At 41.6% G+C, this 22,490-nt stretch overlaps 1 protein-coding gene across 7 annotated transcripts in view; it reads left to right on the top strand.

Annotated features, from left to right (window-relative positions):
* cerkl (CERK like autophagy regulator) overlaps positions 1-22,490 on the top strand; it is a 158,956-nt gene that overhangs the window by 102,971 nt on the left and 33,495 nt on the right. For all 7 annotated transcript variants that reach the window (XR_013888159.1, XR_013888158.1, XM_080198888.1 and 4 more), the window contains one exon: positions 16,343-16,417. Coding sequence is in view for 5 of the 7 variants with exons in the window: in XM_080198888.1 (XP_080055014.1) it covers positions 16,343-16,417 (75 nt within the window). In the remaining 2 variants the exon portion in view is untranslated. The remainder of the gene's footprint in view (positions 1-16,342; positions 16,418-22,490) is intronic.

Consider the following 22,490-nt stretch of genomic DNA (forward strand, 5'->3'; position numbering starts at 1 on the left):
AAGTATATCTCATGAGCCTTTTTTTACCATCTTGCCTGATCTTTAAATATATGTCGAATGATCATTAGGGCCCATAACTTCCTAGATCCCCAGCGTTGGATTTGGGGGTACCTCAAAGATGCTCTGGGGAATCCATCTTGGAAGTTCCCAGGCAAGGCTTTATGTGATAATTGCCCAGAAGCGATAAATTCCCCTGGACAATTGCAATTTGCTGGGAACCATTAATAAAGCAATTTAAATTGCTAAAGGGGTTCTGCCAGTGTAACGCTAATAGTTACTCTGAAGACATTAGAAAAAATAAAATCATTTCTAACTTCATGACTATTTTAAATACCCAGACCAATCCCCGCATGGGACACCCCCACACTACTGACGTCCTAAGGGTGTAGACACCCCCATCCCCTCGATCCAACCCCAAACATCTGGCATGACCATCCAATGCCTTACATCACCAAAACGGCCGACACCATCCCCTGAATCCCATCTACTTGCTTTAGGTGTGTCATTCTTTGCTGTGATAATTTTGGACTCCAACTCTGGACCCAGGACACACTGTGCTGCCTGGATCTCATCCTGCCCTAGTCAGGAAAGTCAGGTGAGATGGGCACTGAAGAAATTCAGTGCAGGGAAGTGGGTAGAGAGTGTCTTTCCGACACTGACTGCCAATCCGAAGAATAAATCACCAAAACTGTAGGTTTTAGATATGCATCAAATGTTCAGTGCAATAGGCAGATCATTATTATATTCAGTTATTGTGTATAGATTACACTGAAAACTCTTATTCAAGTTTAATATGTAATTGCAAAGAACTAAATTTTTAAGTACAGGTCTGTAAACATGAACTCATTAATCATTACAATATGATTTTGCTCTAAAGCATGTGTTGGTTTTCTAACACATTTTTTTCAAATCTATTCCACTGGCCTCTTAATTCATTTCTGTAGTGACAAAATAATGTAATTGTAGAATTCAATACTGTGAAGTTGCTTTAAGTAGAGATATTTTCTGTGAGATATCCTTTCACCGTTTCCACTTTTCCATTACCCCTCAGCCAAATTACTACCATAAAAATAACACTCAATTATAGGAAGTGATCTAAGAAAATGTGGCCCTGCTGCAACAAAATGTTAATGCACAACATGGACAGTTCTAAAATAGTTCTCGCAAATTATTATTAGCCGGAACTGGAGTTTTTAGCATAATCCACACAGGCTAGATAATATGGAAATAAAGCCTAATGAGATAATAAGAATACTTTCTGCTTGATTATTTTGTGTTTAAATACCTTGATTCAAAATGGTGGCTGCCAGTAATTTTCTTCAAGTTAATTTAATTTGAATATAAATTTGACAGTGGCAGGAGCCAAAAAAGCCAATCCTAAATCACTTCAAATGATTATATTTTCACGCTTCCTAAATGTCTAATTTGATACTAATCGGAAAAGCTGATGGATTGGTAATTAATCCAGTCTTGAAGGGAGAACAAATAACTTAATTTGACATAGCTGAAAACTATTTTGAAAATTGAAACAGAATGGAGGTGGGACAGCAAAATAAAAAGTAGCCTGCACGCCAGTCTGCCATTTCATTTCCCAACACTGATGACTTTCCTGAGAATGGGGCAGGGCAGGGTAGGTGGTGGAGAAGTGAAGTTGCCCGCCTTGTTAATTGGCCATGTTGAAATCATTGGGGACCTCGTTAAGTGCTTTTGACTTGCTGAGATTTTCGTGGGGGCGGGTGGCTTTGAAGCTGATCAGTTAGTTGCAACCTGATGTGAACAGAGGTAGTAGCATTGTAAGTTTGATACCAAAAAGTAAAAGTTTTGGATCACAACATCCTGAGCAGCAATAGAATTTCAAAAAACCATCTTTCTCTGCCCTATCCCATAACCCAGCTCCACAATAGTCCTAACCACTTAAAAGATGAAGATCTGCTTACTTTTTAAGACCACGGACACACAACAGCCATAGCAATGGGTGCCACTTCAGACCACATCGTGGTCCACTTCCCTGATGTTCTGCCTCCATCCCCCCCTCCCCCATGCCAACTCCAGCTGCCAACTGGATGATTAAAACTCCGAATCTGTAAAAATTATGCTTTATTGCAGGCTGGCATCAAGAACAGGTCTGAGACCTGGACTTGAACCTGATTCCTACCTCTAGTGGAAAACCAGGCCCCTGATGTTGGTTCTCCTGACCCAAAGGGGTGAGAACAGTTGATTCAGACTGCTTGAACTGTCAAAATTCATTTTAAGCATGATCTTATAATTTGATGCCTGCGGTAATGATAAATTGTAAACACTGTTTACCAAATGTAGACAGCTGTCGATGATGACTGAGGACAGTGCAAGTGGTAGGGAATGTAAATTAATTTCTTCTCTACATTTGATGTCGAAGTAATTGAAGTATAAGAATTGTATCTGTTATATTTATGTCTAGAGAAAAAGCTGACATCTCCAATATATCAAAAAGCTCTATTTCAAGAATGATGTACTTGGTAATTTTAAGTTCATTTTGCTTCATATCTATTAAATGGCAGTGACTGGACTGGGAGTCATCAGAAAGTTGTTTGGAGAAATTAATGGTGAGATTTTTAGATCCTGCTAAGTGCAGGAACAAAGGCAGGAAAGCGCTGAGAATGGCATTGCAGGCCAGTGTGCCAGTTTCCTACTGTAATTCCTGCTACTGGTGAGCTGGCCAAAGGCTGGTTCTAGAAACCTGCCCAATTCAACAGTTACACTAATTTTAAGTTTGTTAACAAGCTCACTGAGAGGTTGTAGAGTACCAATTTGGTACCTTGGTGGGGGTTCATAGGTTGCATTTGGGTCAGGACCATACAGGTGCATAGAATCATTGAATCATACAGTGCATGGAAGTGGTAAAAGGGAAACATAACTAAGATGGACAGTGAACCATTGACACAAAGGTGCCATTGTGCACAGCTTGTGGGGAGCGTGGCTCAAAACACACTTGGAAATTGCAGTGTCATCACCCTTATCAAAGGGACATGGGTGAAGGTAGAAGTAAGGTTTTCAGACATTAATTTTAGCTGAATGCAAGGAGGATAGTTGCTGGTAATGGGAACTTGAATTTTAGGTCTAGTGGCAATAAGGAACAACATCCTCTGCAGAAGAGGCAGAGCCTGAGACTTCAGGAGTGATGTGGGAGAAGGAAGACAATGGAGGCTACAGTCTCAGCAGTGGATCCATTTCCAAAAACAGTAGTGTTTTTGTAGTACTCCAACCTGTAGTGTTGGAGAGTCAGTGCTGAAGGACTCTACAACAGGTTGTCACAGAGATTTGTGCTCTCATAGAGCATCTCATACCTCACAGTTATGCGATGCACCTGGAGATCATTTCTTTTCATCACATTAGTCCTCCACCAATTTGTAAGTTTTATTTTAGATTGTTCCTTCTCTTTATTACTAATTTAAATCTTATGCTGCAATGATCTTATCCAGATGTTCCTCATAGAAACTTAGGGCTGGATTCTATGACCCTCAGTCTGCATGTTTTAGTCAGGGAAGCATGTAAAATATGTTGAGTACCCACCATCTTTGCACTCCTCCCCAACATATTTCTCATAATATGAGGATGGGTAAGTGGCCCAGTAAACTGCCCACCTTTTGGCCTATTGAGGCCGTTAACTATCCAATTAATTGACAATTGAGGACTTTAATCTACCTCCACTGCCATAAAATGCTGGCCAAAGTGCAAAGAACATTTTTGAAAGGGTGTCTTTGAAAAGGTGCTTAAGCAGAGGGGCACATCATTGAGAGGGCATGTCCTGTGTGCATCAGGATATCCCCCTCCTCAAGATGTCACCACCCTCCTCCATTGATCCCTGTCTGACCTTGAGAATGCCCCCAATCTCTGTTTGCGCCCCCCCCACCAACCCCCAGGTTCTGCGACCCTTCCCCATCTCAGAATCCTAGGACATACTTCTCTCTGGTAGCTATCACTCCTCCTTGTGCCTCCTTGCAGATTGGCATGTGTCCACCAGGGCTCTGGCCTGCCAGAGAGATTGGGGGAATTCTCAATTCACTTTCCTGCCCTTCCCCATAACCCTTGATTTCCTTACTGATCAAAACCTATCAATCTCAGCTTAAAATATATGCAGTGAATCTGCCCCCCACAGCTCTCTGTGGCAATGAGTTCCAAAGAGTCACAGCTCTGTGGGAAAATAAATTCTTCCTCATCTAGTCTTAAATTGATGCTCCTTTATTCTGAAACTATGCTCACTGGCCCTAGACTTCCTCGTGAGGCAAAACATCCTCTCAGCATTTACCCTGTCAGGCTGCTTAAGAATTATATATGCTTCAATGAGATCACCACTCATTCTTCTAAATTCCAATGGATAGAGTCTCAACCTGTTTAACCTTTCCTCATAAGTCAAGCCATCCCTCCATACTGAGGGTCATCCTAATTAACATTCTCTGAACTGCCTCCAATGAAATAATATCTTTTCTTAAATAAGGGGGCCAAAATTGCTCACCTGGAAAAGACCCCATACTTGCAGCTAGCTACGATCTAATCTCTCCCCTGTTGGTCCTACACAAAACCCTTGAACGCTTCATGCTTCGACATATATCCTCAATCGTAGAAGAAGTCCTTAATGTTGACCCAGCTGGTTTCTGCAAGGACCGCAGCATAGGGGAACAGCTTCTTGCCTTTGCACTGAAAACAGCTTTCAGAAAAACTTGAAGATAGGTGCTGTTTATGGCACCGTTTGGCACACTGGTCTCCTGAAGCTGTCATAGGTCCTCCCCTCCTAGGTGACTAAAAGCATTGGAACAATCAAAGGTTCAGAGTTCACCTTGGACAGGCAAAAAGTACATGGAAAAGACAAACCAATAAACTCCTGCAAAGTTCAGCGCTGAATCCAATCCTGTTCAACTTGTACACAAATGATCTTCCAAAAATTACCTCCAATTCATAGACTCAGCAGAGGCCTATCTGCACCCTACACAGCAGCACTGGAAGAAGCTGCTTGGTTTAGGGACTTTGCATTTGCTGAATAGAAGAAAAATACCTTCTGGACAGCAAATACATTTCGAAGAGATGAACAAGTGGATTATCTCCCAGTTGGTAGGTTTTCTGTAGTGTGGTCCTAAATTCCACTAATGTGAAACTGCCCACATTCATCCCAAAACCTTCATAGGAGTGCTGGAAAGCCTGAAAATGACAACTCTTGGCTTGTCATTTCTCATCTATCCTTTGAAAGATTGAACCATTAAGTATGAACCTTGCCTTTTATCAGTTTGTTCATGGGATGTGGACATTGCTGGCTAGACCAGTATTTATTACCCATCCTTAATTGCCTCTGAGAAGGTGGCAATGAGATTCCTCCTTGAACTGCTGCAGTCACAGAGTTCATAAGAAGGGGTTTCTAGCTCCTGACACTGCAAGATACCAAGGTTACAGCTATTTAGATGGTAGGAGCAGGCATCATGGGCACATAGGGCAGGAAGCTGTCCATTGCTTGGTGCAGGCTGGATAGAGGGAAGTAGTAAATGGAGTCAGTATTACTTCCACAAATTTAAAAGTTGAAATGTTGTGCTGGAAAATGTTCAAAATCCTCACAAATGTAACATAGGTGAATCAAGGTTTTCCTGCACACATTCTCTATCACTAACATAACCCTCACCTCTCTCCTATTCTTTTATACTTTTTTTCTCTTTCTCTTTGTACCTGGAAATCAGGGGATTTTAGTAATGTAGTGGACAATTTCCCCAAACACCCCATCAAAATCTACATCTAATTCTCATCATCACAGCATGTGTGCGCCTGTATGGGAAAAAGTGTCACTACTACCTGCAGGTTATCATAATAAGAGTCTGAGGCCACAGTAAGAGAAAGTAATGCAAATTCTGGATAGAATCCAAACAAGCCTGTAGGAAAAGGTGTTGTTGGAAGGCAGCAGCAGATTGGTGAAGGCAGAGTAAGGCTCATCAGAATTTCGTTCAGCTTCATATTCATTCTTAAAGCATTGCTATGCCTCTGTCACTTGGCAATTAGTTATTCAAGGGTCAAAGTCACCATCTATGCAACTGAACAAACTGCTATGTTTTTTACTTTGTACAGTGCTTTGCAGAAAGAGACCATCTATTCTGACAATCTTCTGGCACTTCCAAAGAATTAGTCACTGCTGGCTCCTGGATTTTGCATTGCTATCGCATCCTGACCAACTCTTCCATGGCATTTTAACTGAGATAGCACCAATGTAGGCATTCACTTGTGAGGAACTATGTAGCAAGTCAGAATGGTTGTCATTGAGTGAAGCACTGAGCAATTGGGTGATGGGAGTCTTCAGGTGGAAGAATGGAAGAGAATTGTTCCTCCAAAGAAGAGGGAGGGATGACCGTTTTCTTGTTTGAAGAACCAGGGATCTGATCATTTGGCAGCACAGATCTTGTGGGTGTGTTGGAGATGTTTTCCACACACATGATTAAGATCTTGATGAACAGGAGAAGCCAACTGCCACTTTCTGCAACACATTGTTAAGAGTTATTTAATGACCTGCAGTACATTGTAGAGATAATGAAAGTCTATGATGAAATATCTCTAGATATTTCTTCTAATATATTGGAAATGTGGATAGTTTATGAGATTGTTCCAGCCTCAACAAAAGAAAGCTTCTAAGAATATTAGTGACTTCCAGAGAAGCAGTCACTGCCATCAAAACTTGGATTGTCACAGGGCTTTCAAGAGCTGATTAGCACAATTTGGCTTTTGATGACAGCAACCAATAGCACTAGACTATAAGGAATAAGAAAATATCACTGTCTCGGCAACACTGCTGGAAGCTCAAAAACGTGAAACAGGCATCATTTCAGGGATCTAATGCTCTTGGAAAACAAAGCCACCAAGGCATTGCTCAACATCATCTCAACCAGGGAGTATTAATTGAAGTAATAAACTAGGAACTTGGACTAGTAAGTTAGCTAGCACAAAACGATTTATACTGCTAAGAAGAGGTCCCTGATAAATTGAGTGGCTTTTTTTCGAAGTAGATTTCTATCCCCATTTCCTAGAATGGAGTTTGATTGAAAGGGCTATCCATTTCTCATTGGCTTCACTTACATGGGGCAATAAATAATTCTGGTCGGTCTTGCAGTGACTGATGAATTTTTGAAACGGATGTGCAGGTGCAATTTTTGGATTGATTTGAAGACTTAAAGAACCTAATTGCTCATTTTTCCACCCCAAATCAGATGGTAACATATGAGATTTTGTGGTCTCTTAACTGTCAATTGCAGATTGTACCAGTCAAGTATCCTTCCCTCCTAGTAATTTTTCAGGTACTCCGCATTATTTAGTTTGATTCTTTTTATGAGTATAATATTTGAAGCAATCAAGTGCAAGTATGACATTCACTTATGGGAAATTTTGGGGAGATAAAGAGTAGCATAGTATGCATGCAAGACATGTTGTTGGTGTAAACAACAAAAATAAATTAATTACGGGAAAACTATCCCTGTCACTTGGAAGTGTTGCGGTGTCAGGATGTGCACTTGTGAGTATAATTTCCAATAAATGCTGATATGATTGTAATGACCACCTCAAATATTCCCAACATTTTTTTTTAAGATCTGTAGGAGTAAATTTGTTATCAAAGAGTGATATCTCTTTTTAACGTATATAATGAAGCATTGAACATAGGGTTCAGATGTTTAATTTAGGCTTAGTGTTATAGTAACTTCAAAATATTAACTGGTATGAATAATAAAGCTTAAATTTTTAATTTGCTTTCATAAATATTTTACTAGATTAAATTTGAATGCTTTTTATCTGCGTAACCTTTCTAAGTTATTCTGGTGGCATAAAGACATTCGAGGAGATAAGAATTAAGGCGCATTGTATTTTAGGCTAACACCAAATTAAACGCTTTCTGAAGCAACGTATGAAAATCCAGCACAAGAGTTTACATATTTCAGATCATGAACTTCAAAGCCTGCACACTTTTAGCTCATTGTGTAACTGCTTACTTAGCAATTATTTTGTGGGCAAAATGTTGCTTGGTTCTATTTTGACTGATAATTAAGAGAAATAACCAAGATTAAACTGTTAGTATTAACATAGTTTTTAGAAGAATTTCAGATATGCTTGAGTAGTAAGACATTACAACACATTTATCAGCTTGGATATGGGAGACATTAACAGCCTTATGAATATGCATGTGTCTGGTTAATTAAGTTAATTGTTCTGCAGAAGTGCTCACACTTCCAAGGACAATTTTTAAAACAATTTCTGCTTGATACAATCATTAGTCATGCTTTACCTGAACTGTTAAAACCTTTGTCTTCAATTTACCCTTATCATGATTTGAGTTGAGAAGTTGCTATCAAATGGGACAAAACGGATTGTTTCTTCCATTTTGAGAACAACTTATTTTTTGCTCCTTAACAAAATTGGTGCTATCAGGTTTTCTTTATAATGCATATATTAATTAATTTATCAGCACCCATGTTGAGTAGTGTCATTTTTGCTGTTCTGAGATTGTTCACAGTGGTTTGAATAGAAAATTAACTACCCATCTCTTCCCATGCTCAAGCTGTTCAATCTCTGTAACACAGTTGTGCAGCCTGTCCAGGTAGGACCAGCATTCAATATTTTTTCAAAATATGTGGCATATGGAGATTCCCTGAGAACTAAGATACTGACAAGTATCTGCAGAGTCATTTCATTAGGGCACAGAAAATCTGTGGGCAGGAAGATCACATCAGTCATGCAGCATTTTTAGTCATTGTGAATTCCCAATTCCTCCAGTGAAGCAGTCAGCCAAATTTGGGAATGTATAAATTACGGCACCTGAAATAAAATCTGCATGTGTTTTTTTAATGCCCTCATGCTTCTATCTTCCAAATTATAGAATTTATGTTGTTAATATTTTTAATTATTGTAAAGATCACAGGGAGAACCTAGGTTATATGATTAGAATAATGAAGAAAATATTTTAATGTTTATATTATCATTTCCTCTAAAGCCATATGAAGTAATACTTAAAGCTTTGTACAATTGTTAGTTGGCTGAATGTTTTGATGAATAGAAGATTTTCACAGAAGGAAAACATTTAACCCAAAACAGGTAGCAGAATGGTGTAGAACATTATAGCACACATTTAAGGCAATGCTGAATGATGAGGTAAATGTTTAAGAATGAAATCATCCCTTACGGTGAATTTTCAGTCTCAGTTGTTTTGCTGTGCAAAAGTCCTGGGCAAAGATGGAGGTTGAAAGTGGGTGAGCTGCTCACTACTACATTTTCTACTTGACTTCAAAGGTAAGTAATTTGAAGAATGTAAAGCAAATCCTACCGTGAAAATATCCCTAATATAGGTAGTTTTAAGCAGAACTGTCAAAATTTATTGAATATATTTTCTTACCGTCGAGTCTGGATTTAATGGGACTCTGGAATCCTGCCCTCCTACCTCCACTCCTCTGGCAAAAAAGGTGGGGGCAAGCCCGTGTCCACTTTGGCTTTGCAGGCACTTCGTACTTGGAGGGGCATTAATTGATTTAAGGTGGGACTTCCAGCCCCATCTCAGCAGCAAATCACACTCTGAGAGCTAAAGAGAGACCAAAGAGAAAGTCTTAGGAAGTCTGGCAGCATCTGAAAGAAGAGAATGAACTAATGTTTCGAGTCCAGATGACCCTTGTTACACTCTGAGAACTGCCAGCTAATTAAATGATTGGTAGGTCTCTGCTTCCAACAGCACCATTGAGATTAGTGGCTGCTGTTGAGACTACAACAGCCCTCAATGCTAAGGAGCCAGTGTGAAAAATAATTGGGGGACGGGGTAGACAGGTCAGACAGAGGAAAGGCACCGGGTGTGGTAGGGGTGAGCAGCACTCAGTGGATCAGTGGGGCATTTTAAGGAGATACACCCTCCCCATTATACTTCCTTGCCCTCAGTCTGCACAGACAGAGTTGCTGGGCTGAACAGTTGACAAAGATTTCCCTTATTGTTGGTTAAGTCCTCAAAGTGACAGGCTGAAGTAATGGCCATTTAAGGGCCTCAATGGGTCCACAAGCAGGTTAGCAACCTGACACCATCCTGGTGAAATTGCAGCTGGGGCAAGGAGACAACGGGCATCCATGACCTGTACAACTGCTGTAAAATTCAGACCTTGGAGATTTTCAGTGATATTTTTATTCCTGATCATTCTCAAGTAATGCATTCTTTCTTTATTTTAAAGGAAAAACTGCCTCCCATATTTATTTCTAATAACTGAGGTAAATCTTTACAAATACGCACTTGATGAAATGAAATCATAAACCATCTTTGTTAAATAGGTCCAGTTCTGTTCAGGCTAATGGACATTAAAAGTATTGGTCTTTACTGTATTAGTTCTACCAACTTTGAGCACCATGGAGGTTTATCAAAATGTTGATGCAAGCTTTGCAGGGTGGATTATATACTCCACAATGAAATAACAGGTATTGATTCCTTGTGCACGAATCACAAAAACCCAGTCTGCAGGTGCAGCAGGTGATCAAGAAGGCGAATGGAATGTTGGCCTTTATAGCGAGGGGGATAGAATATAAAAGCAGGGAGGTCTTGCTGCAACTGTACAGGGCACTGATGAGGCCGCAACTGGAGTACTGTGTGCAGTTTTGGCCACTGCATTTGCAAAAGGATATATTGGCCTTGGAGGGAGTACAGAGAAGGTTCACTAGACTGATACCGGAGATGGGGGGGTTAGCCTATGAAGAGTGATTGAATAGATTGGGACTGTATTCGTTGGAGTTTAGAAGGCTGAGGGGGGATCTTATAGAGACATATAAGATAATGAAGAGGCTAGATAGGGTAGAGGTAGAGAGATTCTTCCCGCTTAGAAAGGATAGCAGAACTAGAGGGGGCACAGCCTCAAAATAAGGGGGGGGGGGTGCAGTTTAGATCAGAGTTGAGGAGGAACTTCTTCACTCAAAGGGTGGTGAATCTCTGGAATTCTCTGCCCACTGAAGTGGTGGAGGCTACCTCGCTGAATATATTTAAGTCACGGGTAGCTAGGTTTCTGATAGACAAGGGAATTAAGGGTTATGGGGAGAAAGTGGGAAAGTGGAACTGATCCATTTCAGATCAGCCATGATCTTATTGAATGGTGGGGCAGGCTTGAAGGGTTGGATGACCTACTCCTGCTCCTATTTCTTATGTTCTTATGATTTTGTTTGTAAAACTTAACTATTTGTATTTGATTAAGAACGCCATATCCTGGGGTAAAGCTACCTTTTCTTCAATTGTCCATGTTTCCCTGAATGACTCGGTGTGTATTTTGCAGCCATATGCTGTATTATATAACCAGGCAGAAATGCAAGATCCCATTTCAATCCCATTTCGTGTTCTGTTGTTGATCTCAGATGGTGAACAATGAGGGGCATGAATTATCTTGCTGGCTTCTAAATCCTGCTGTAAGGCCGAAATATGGATTAGAAGCCTGTACTGTTTGTGCAACAGCTACTCATTATGATTTGCCCTGGAATGGTGGGTAGGTTCTTGAAGCTGGTGCTGGGCCAGTCAGAGTTTCAAGCTTGAAACAGTGGCTGAATGTGATAGTAAATAAAGGAAAGGGTGCTTCCAAAGTGGAGGCATCCAGTATCCAACTTTTTAAAATTTAAATTGAAAAATAGATTTTACAGCCAAAGGACAGAGTGGGCAGGATCGTCTATGGAGAGCCTCTAGGCCAGCCCAGAATGCTTGTAACTCAGTCTGCTACAAGGAGGCCACTCATTTTCAGCATGTTAAGTTAGCCGTTGATACTTCTGTGGACTTGGACTTGGAGAGCAACAGGAAAGTCCCATTCAGCTTCCTTCAATTGGCTATAAGTGGCAGTTGACTATTTGGATTTGCTACCACCCCATCTCATCGCTTCAAAAATGGCCTCAGGTGGAATGGAGTTGGGGAAGCAGCAAGCCAGCTAGTAATGCTACTTCTAATTTGCCCATCTGTACTCTGGCCCTTGAGTGGCCTAATAATCAAATCCATGGTGTTTATATAAGACAGCGTCAACCTTCAGTTTCTGATCCTTGAAGACCAAGTATCCTGTAGTATATTTTACTGGTATTCTGTATCCATCTAATTGTGCTTACCAGGCTATGTCCCTTTATCTTGAAAATATGATTTTGAATTTTCAACAAACTGGAAATTCTGAAGTTTGAAACAAAACAGAACCACGTATTTAAAAATGCAAGATCATCTTCCACGGTCAAAGTGAGAAAACAATCAACCTCAGGAATGTGAAAAGAAAAACATTTCCTATAATTTAGAAACCCATCCCTGTGCTTTAATATCCATATTTGTTTAAGGAAGAGACATTAAAGCAATGGCTACCACAGATAGACCTACTCATAACCCCTTGGAAATACAAAATATGTGGAATATTTCAAGGCCAGACTGTAGTCACTACAGAGAGATTGCAAGAAAGCTTCCAGTAAAGGAAACAGACTGAAAGCTGAGCTCTCCCCCCTTTTTCCTTTTGGAACAAGTGTATTACCTGGTTTGGAAGTCAACTTTACTAGAAATCTATCAGCAAACCAAGATCTCGGAATGATGCAACATCTTCTACATCAAACCACATCCGCAAAATCAGCTAATCCAAATCAGCCGCAATATTTAAGAATCATGCCTCAATGACAATCAAAGGACACTTAACCATATCCAAACATATGAATTAGGAGCAGGAGTAAGCCACTTGGCCGCTCAAGCTGGCTCTGTCAGTAAGATTATGGCTGATCTGATAGTAACCACAGCTCATTCCCACTTACCCCCGATAACCTTTCAGTCCCTTACTTATTAAGCATCTATCTGCCTCAGCATTAAAAATATTCAAAGACTCTGCTTCTATCTCCTTTTGAGGAAAAGAGTTCCAAAAACTCACGACCATATGAGACAAAAATTTCTCCTCATCTCTTTTAATTGAATGACTCCTTATTCTTAAATAGTCACTCCTAGCTCTAGATTCTTCTATAAGAGGAAAAATCCTTTCTGCATCAAGATTCCTCAGTGTCTTATATGTTTCACCTAATTTCAATTAAGTCCATTCTTTTACTGGAGTCCCTTATTACTGATACCTTTTGATTTGATTTACTATTGTTACATGTATTGGTATTCAGTGAGAATTGGTTATTTCTTGCGTGCTATACAGACAAAGCAAAGCTCATAGAGTACATAGGGGAGAAGGAAAGGAGAAGGTCCAGAATGTAGTGTTACAGTCATAGTTAGGTTACAGAAAAAAATCAATTTAATATAAAGGTAGGTCCATTCAAAAGTCTAATGGCGCCAATTCTTACAGATGCACAGGGAAAGCATTCTTTCTGGATGTATCACAGCTTGATAGGGCTCCTGCTTTGATCAAGACCACAAGAAACTGTAAAGAGATATAACTGCTAGACTGTGTCTACAGCAGGTGGTGAAGGAACCAACAAGAGGAGATAACATACTTGACCCTTTATCCTGACAAATCTACCAGCTGCAGATGCATTTATCCATGACAGTATCAGTAAGAGTGACCACTGCATAGTCCTTGTGGAGACGAAGTCCCACCTTCACGTTGAGAATAACCTCCATGGTGTTGTGTGGCACTATCACCATGCTAAACGGGACAGACTTCAAACCGATCTAGCAACCCAAGACTGTGCATCGATGTGGCACTGTGGGCCGTCAACAGCAGCAGAACTGTACTCCATAATCTGCAACCTCATGACCTGGCATATCCCCCAATCAATCATTACCATCAAGCCAGGGGATCAACTCTGGGGTTGAATGGTTATCAGGGGTATGTGGGAATGAGCTATTGTTACAATGGAGAGTGCAGGAGAGCATGCCAGGAGCAGTACCAGGCATACCTAAAAATAAATTGTCAATGAGGTGAAGATACCAAACAGAACTACTTGCGTGCCAAATGAAAAAACAGCAAGTGATAAACAGAGCTAATGGATCCCACAACTGATGGATCGGATCTAAGTTCTGCAGTTCTGCCACATCCAGTCGTGAATGGTGGTGGACAGTTCATTGGAGGAGGAAGCTCCACAAATATCCCCTGCCTCAATAATGGAGGAGCCCAGCACATCTGTGCAAAAGAATAAGGCTGAAACATTTGCAGCAATCTTCAGTGAGAAATGCTGAGTGGATGACCCATCTCAGCCTCCTCCGGTGGGCCCCAACATCTCAGATGCCAGTCTTCAGCCAATTCAATTCACTCCACGTGATATCAAGAAACAGTTGGAGGCACTGGATATTGCAAAGGCAGTAGGCCTTGATAACATTCCGCCAATACTACTGAAGACACATGCTCCAGAACTTGCCGCTCCTCTAGCCAAGCTCTTCCAGTACAGTTACAGCACTGGATCTACCCAACAATGTGGAAAATTGCCTAGGTATGTCCTGTACACAAAAAGCTGGGCAAATCCAACCCAGTCAATTACCGCCCAATTAGTCTACTCTCGATCATCAGTCAAGTGATGGAAGGGGTCATCAACAGTGTTATCAAGCAACACTTGCTCAGTGATGCCCAGTTTGGGTTTTGTCAGGGTCACTCCTGATCTCATTACAGCCTTGGTTCAAACATGGACAAAAAAGTTGAATTCCAGAGGTGAGGTGAGAGTGACAGCTCTTGACATCAAGGCCTCATTCGACTAAGTGTGGCATCAAGGAACCCTAACAAAACTGGAATCAATAGGTATCAGCTGTTTCATCAATAACCTCCCCTCCATCATAGGGTCAGAAGCGGAGATGTTCACCGATGATTGCACAATGCTCAGCACCATTCGCGACTCCTCAGGTACTGAAGCAATTCATGTTCAAATGCAACAAGATCTTGACAATATCCAGACTTGGGATGACAAGTGTCAAGTAACAATGGCGCCACACAAATGCCAGGCAATGACCATCACCAACAAGGGACACTCTAACCACTGCTCCTTGACATTCAATGGTATGACCATTACTGACTCCCCCACTATCAACATCCTTGGGTTACCGTTGACCAGAAACTCAACTGGACTCACCACATAAACACAATGGCTACAAGAACAGGTTAGAGGCTAGGAATATTGTGGTGAGTAACTCATCTGCTGACTCCCCAAAGCTTATCCACCATCTACATGTCACAAGTCAGGGGTGTGATGGAAGACTACCTCCCTTGCCTGGATGGGTGCAGTTTCAATAACATTCGAGAAAGCTTGACACCATCCAGGACAAAGCAGCCCGTTAGATTGGCACCACATCTACAAACATTCAATCCCTCCACCATTGACACTCAGTAATAGCAGTGTGTACTATCTACATAATGCACTGAAGCAATTCACCAAAGACCCTTAGACAGCACCTTCCAAACCCATGACTACTTCCATCTAGAAGAACAAGTGCAGCAGATACATGGGGACACCACCATCTGCAAGTTCTCCTCCAAGCCACTCATCATCCTGACTTGGAAAAATATCCTTCACAGTTACTGGGTCAAAATCCTGGAGTTTCCTCCCTAGTGGCACTGTGGGTCAACCCACAGCACATGGGCTGCAGTGATTCAGGAAGGCAGCTCACTACTAGCTTTTCAAGGGCAATTAGGAATGAGCAATAAATGCTGGCCAACCAGCGATGCCCATGTCTCACAAATTAATTTAAAATATCAGGGAAGAAGCTGTTTGTGAGTCGGTTGGTACATGATCTCAGACTTTTGTACCATTTTCCTGATGGAAGAAGGTGGAAGAGAGTATGATCGAGGTGCATGGGGTCCTTGCTTATGCTGGCTGCTTTTCCAAGGCAGTGTGAAATGTAGATAGAGTCAAAGGATGCTTTCTTTGGTGCATCTGTAAAAATTGGTGAGAGTTGTAGAAGACATACCAAATTACCTATGTGTAACATCACATTTTTATTTATTTTCTCAGCCTATGTCGTGAATCAAGAAAACCTTGTTTTATTGGTTCCTTATTACTCAATAGTTAAATACATTCTCATTTAGAAAAGGTATACCGTCATGAAAAGAAACATGAACCTTTGTAATGACCAACTGAGGAGGCTAAATATAGGGATGCCAGTTCAGTCTTCCTCATTTAATCATAACATTCCTGAAAACATAAACCAAAGAAACATGTATAAATGGAGTCTTTAGCAGTTGAATACTTTATACTTTTAACACTAAAGTGTACCATCTTACTATGCATTTGTCTTAAGCACCCAGACTGCTGCATTTTTGTGGAAGTACAAAATCCTATGTGCCCCTTCCCACCTTCAGATATGCTGATGGGGAATTGTAAAATTCATTCCAAATGAAAAGGATAATTGAAAAGACCAGCATTTATATTTGTGTTTCAGTTATTAAAACATAGTAAATGTTATATTTTTCAGGTTCCACTAACGTCTTAGCATTTTCTGTGCATGGAATTAAACATCCCGGTACTGCAGCAATGCATATCATCATGGGTATGTATTTCTTGCACTTCCTATGCTTTAAATCTCCATATATTATTGCCATTTAGGTAAGCACAGTGGTTAGGGTGGCACGGTAGCACAGTGGTTAACACTGCTGCTCCACAGCTCTATGGACATGGGTTCAATTCCCGGTTTGGGTCACTGTCTGTGTGGAGTTTGCACGTTCTCCTCGTGTCTGTATGGGTTTCCTCCCACAGTCCAAAGATGTGCATGTTAGGTTGATTAGCCATGCTAAGAAGTGCCCCTTAGAGTCTTGAGATGTGTAGGTTAGAGGGATTAATGGGTAAATGTGTAGAGATATGGGGGTATGGCCTGGGTGGGATTGTGGTCAGTGCAGACTTGATGGGCCAAGTGGCCTCCTTCTGCACTGTAAGGTTTCTATGTTTTCTATGATTCTATGATCAAAAAAAAATACAAGTGTAATTCCACAGTACTATTCACTAGCATCACCATGCATGAAGTCCTGGATTCTTCAGCTTACACTTTGCTGCAATTTTGAATTGCATGTAGATTCATAGAATCCCTACAGTGCAGAAGGAGGCCGTTTAGCCTAGCAAGCTTGAATCAACAATAATCCCACCCATGCCATATCTCTGTAAGCCCACATATTTATCCTGCTCATCACCCTGACACTAAGGGGCAAGTTTGGATGACCAATTAGCCTAATCCAACCTAATCTTTGCCAATAATTTGTCTTGATATTTATGTGCTACATAGGGATGGAACTCCCTACCTCCCTGCTGCGTGTTTCTCGATGCAGCAGGCAGCATGCCATTGGCTGGCGGCAGGATTTTCTGGTCCTGCTGCTGTCAATGGAATTTCCCATTGACTCCAAACCATTCTGCTGGAAAACCCACAGCGGGTAATGCCATCGGTGGAACAAGAAGATCACACCGGCATGAACAGCCAGAAAGTTCCAGCTTTTTTTTTTACCAAGGTTAGTCTTTCAGTCACTATGGCTGGAATTTCCTGTCTTCTTGTGAATTGCCATGGGTGGGACAGAAATTCTGACAGACAGCTAAAGATCTGTTGACTTCAGGTGCTAATTTGAGCAGGAATGGAATATCCTGGCCTATATCTCTTGATTTATGTTAAAAATAGGACAGGATTAGCAAATGATGAATTTAATAACCAGTACCTTTGTAAACAATGCATTATTTTGAACTATTATTTAAGAGAATAAAAATTTCCAAAATCACAGAACCAATGAGAGAAGCTATAATAATTGTATTCAATGTTTATATACCATTAATGGATCTGCAAAGAAACACTTTTTCATTCATTCTTTGGATGTCAGCATCACTGGTAGGCCAACCTTTATTGCCCATCCTTAATTCCCCTTGAGAAGCTAGTGGTGAGCTGCCTTTATGAACGGTTGCAGTCCATGTGGTATAGGCACATTCTCCTTGTGTCTGTATGGGTTTCCTCCCACAGTCCAAAGATGTGCGTGTTAGGTTGATTAGCTATGCTAAAAAGTGCCCGTTAGAATCCTGAGATGCATAGGTAAGAGGGATTAGCCTTAATAGCACAGTGCTATTAAGTGTACAAGTTCTGGGATTTTCACGCAATGAAAGTGAAGGAATAGTCAGTATGTTGTATGGTTTGGAGGTAAACTTCCAGGTAGTGATGTTCCCATGTGTTTGCTGTCCTTGTCCTTCTAGATGATTGTGGGTTTAGAAGGTGCTGTCTGAGAAGCCTTGTGAGTGCCTGTATTTCATCTTGTCAATGGTACACGCTCCTGTCACTGTGTGTCAGTGTTAGAGGGAGTGGATGTTTGTGGATCGGGTGCCAATCAGCAACTGTTTTGCCTTGGATGCTGTTAAGCTTCTTGAGTGCGTTGGAGCTGCACATGTCAAGGCATGTAAAGAGTATTGCATCACACTCTTGACTTGTGCCTTATAGATGATGACAGGATTTGGGTACTAAGGAGGCGAGTCACTCGCCACAGGATTCCTAGCCTCTGACTGGCTCTTGTATTTATATGGCTAGTCCAATTCAATTTTTGATCAATGGTAACCCCCAATATGTTGATAGTAGAGGATTTGGTGATGGTAATGCTACTAAATGTCAAGGGGCATTGGTTAAACTCTCTCTAGTTGGAGTTGGTCAATGTCTAGCACTTATATGACACATGTTACTTACTACTTGTCACCCCAAGCCTGGATATTGTCCATGTCGCAGAGTCGCTGAGCGGAAACTGATAGCCAAGTTCCGCACACATAAGGATGGCCTCAATCAGGATCTTGGGTTCATGTCACACTATCTGTAACCCCCATGACTTGCCTGGGCGTGCAACATCTCACTGTCCTGTCTGGAGGCAGTACACATCTCTTTAACCTATACTTAATGCTACCTCCACTCACATTGTCTGCACCTTTAAGAATTGATTAGCTGTTAAGACTCGCATTCTAATCAGTATTCTGTAAACTGCGTGTGCCTTTATATGCTCTGTTTGAAACCAGAACTCTCCACTCAGCTGACAAAGGGGCAAACCCTGAAAGCTTGTGGGTTGACTAACAAATAAACTTGTTGGACTTTAACTTGGTATTGTGACACTTCTTACTGTGTTTACCCCAGTCCAACGTCAGCATCTCCACATCATTGCTACATTTGGACGTAGACTGCTTCAGTATCCAAGGAGTCATGAATGCTGCTGAACATGGTGCAATCATCAGCGAACATCCCTACTTTCATTCTTATGGTTCCCTAGCAGTGGGCTTGAAGTTGAGGGGGAGCATTCATAAAATGCACTGCTTTGCTTCCCCCCCCCACACCGCCCCTACAACCTTTCTCCCATTTTACGGTGTGGGTGCAAAGTGCATCAGCCAGCCCGCCAGTCCTTGGGCCGCTTAAATGCCTTATCTGTCTGCCACTATTTTACTGATTGCAGGGGAAGGTCCATAACCAGGTGGATAGCTTTTAATTGATGAGCTGCTGTCAGGAAAGGGGGAAGAAAACCTCTTTTTGAAGTGCCCTGTGCCCCTTGGCTGTACCACCCCACCCCCAGCAAGATCATACTCCCCCTATCAAAGCCAGCCAGGCCTCACCGATTTCACCATCATCCTCTTTGGGGACTGCCTGTAGCAGCAGACGTGACCACTGATTGAACCTGATGCTACTGGGCCTGGAGCTGCCAACAAATCAGATTCCTCTCACCACCTTTAATACCCTTGCTCCCAATTAAGCCATTGCACACTCTCTACTTATTTATCCTGCTATACTTCAACCTTTTCTTTGATCAATGGGGCTTCATTGGGAACTCTGCAGGGGATGTACTAACATTTTGATGTCTTATTGGCTAAATTGATAGGGATGCAGATTTGAACATCTTTGGTAGAGAACTGTGTGATCCATTATCAATTCTGCCTGGATCACGTACAGCATTACCGAGCTTTACTCCATCTCCATTATAAAAACTGTCTACTTTTCAAAGATTATTCAGGAATACAAAGATAATACCCAGCTTCTAGTTTCCACCATAAATCAATCTCTTAAACCACCCTCCCCATCCTCCTCCACCTTCACTTCTAACAGTAAGGATAGAGGTGCTCATGGATTTCCTCGTTACAAAGATCAAGACCATCTGTTCACCAGCTTCCCTCTTTTCCCCTGGTTTATCAGGAGAAACCTGTAAGATTCCACTGAACTGGTGTTTGCTCTAATTTTCATTTGCATTGCACAGCAGATGCGCATGCACACATAATGGGAAAGTTGCATGTGTGCAGCCTGTTTTTTTCTCTGCCAGACATATTCTCAATTGCAGTACAAGAGAAGACAGGAAACTACAAGCCAGATATCCTGTCATCAGTTATTGGGAAAGTGCAGGATTATATTATTAAGGAAGTCTTAACAATGCGTTTGGAAAAGTATAGTATATTTAGAACAAATCAAAAATGGTTTTGCTATTTTGGGGACAAATTTATTTGTGTTTTTTCGGGGTGCAACTAGTAGGGTTGATAAAGGGGAACCAGTAGAAGCAGTATATTTCCATTTATGAAAGGCATTCGATAAGGTGCCACACAGAAGGTTAATACACAAGATAAAGGCTCGTGGAGTTTGAGGCAGTTTATTAGCATGGATAGAGAATTAGTTAACAGACAGGAAGATAGAGATCAAACAGTCTTTTCATGTCAGTAACTGTTGCTAATGGAGTAGTATAAGGATCAGTGCTGCAAACTGAGCTGTTTACAATTTATTTAAATGTCTTAGATAAAGATACAGAGTAATGTAATTAAGCTTGCTGATGATACAAAGCTACGTGCAAATGCAAACTGCGAGGAGGACACAAAGAGGCTTCAAAGAGATACAGACAGGTTAAGTGAGCAAGTAGCAAGGTTGGTGATAGAGTATAATGTGGCTAAATATGAGGTTATTCATGGGTCTTAAGAATAGAAAAGCAGAATATTAAAAGGTGTGAAAATGTTGATGTTCAGAGGAGCTTGATTGTGCTCATACAAGAAACATAAAAAGTTGGCATGTAGGTGTTGCAAGCAATTAGCAAAAACAAATGGAATATTAGCCTTATTGCATGGGGACTGGAGTACAAGAATAAAGAAGTCTTACTAGAATTGTGTAGAGCGTTGGTGAGACCACACTTAGAATCCTGTCTCCAATTTTGGTTTCCATATTTAAGGGAGAATAATTGCATTGGAGGCAATGCAGTGAAAGTTCACTAGATTGATCCCAGGGAACTGACTATAATAACCCACTTTAGACCAAGCAAATGGTTTAGAAATCCTTAGGATAACTCCTCATGTTTGCGATGAATGGGCTTAAATCTTGCCATGGACACGTGAAACATGATCCGGGTCTTCTTGTGTCAAAAATCCACCTCCAAGGAGAAACTGTGCTTAAAATTCAGATTTTCATGGGGGTGAGTTCTTTCTTGATATGGAAGGCAGGGTTGCCTGTCCACTGAGAATGAGTGGGCTGGAATAGAGGTGAGTCAGATGAAATGTGGGGCTCATTCGAACACTCCAGGACAGCTGTCACTGAGGCTACTGTTTGTCTTGAAAGAGCTTGTTCCAAAGTCTTCCACTGCAACAAAGAAAAGCAAAATGTCACGGGAGCTGGAAGTTTGGCTCTTGGGGCATGGCAGATCCTCCTTTCATTGATACAAACCTGGATCTAATGTTGGAAGCCATGAGGGAGAAATTGGAGGTCCTTAACCCGAAACATGGCAGCAGTTGGCCAGGTACAGCAGGGTCACCTCCAAGACAATCATCATCTAACTTTCCTCCTCTTCTGCTCCTCTCTCATTCCTCCTCCTCCTCCACTGATGAATGCCCTCTAGTCCCTGCAAGGCTGTACCTGTCATTAAATGGAGGCACTATCCAGCTCTGGCAAAGAGGACGGCAGAGATCAGTGAGATGCAGTAGTTCTTGAGATACAGCAAAGATTCGCAGCTGGTCTGTGGAATGAGCTAAAAACGAGGATGTTCATGGCCTCAGTGATTTTAACAGCTACTGGCAGGGCATAGCAACCAGTGCTACAAAGTCTTTGGTGACAAGACCACAAGATGTAAGCGTCCATCCGCCTGGAGAGTGATATTCTTCTGTGGCATTGGTTCTCAATCACCTCCAAGTGATTCCATTTTCTGTGGTCAATCCTGTGTTGAGCTCAATTGCCTTCTTGCCTTTCTTCATTCTCCTATGTCCTTCCGATGCCTGGTGTTTGCCCTTCCTGCAGAGGGTGCTGTCCCTCATTGTCACTGGACCCAAATTCTGACAGCACCCCTACTGCTAGCTGGAGCCTTCCTTCTGGCTGGATGGTTGCCCAATTCTCCTTGCCCTCTGCTGTTTTGGGGTTGCTAACACTGTTCAATCAAAGCTTGGGCACTCTTTCTGCCACTTATGGAGCATCAGGGCACCCTGTTACCAAATGCCCAGTTTTTGTTTGCCCTACTGACCACCAGGATGATGCCAAGAGAGGCTGCCTCTTTCATATGCTTGCCTTCAGCTGGTGAGTTTCAGCCATTTAAAAATGTAAGCCACACCCAATGTTGCCAAGCTTTTTATAATGATTGAATTGACCTTAATTTGGAGGAGAGTGGATTTCCCATCTG

The sequence above is a fragment of the Carcharhinus amblyrhynchos genome, chromosome 11, assembly GCF_965287045.1.
Source record: "Carcharhinus amblyrhynchos chromosome 11, sCarAmb.v2.hapA, whole genome shotgun sequence".
In the NCBI taxonomy this organism is placed as follows: Eukaryota; Metazoa; Chordata; class Chondrichthyes; order Carcharhiniformes; family Carcharhinidae; genus Carcharhinus; species Carcharhinus amblyrhynchos.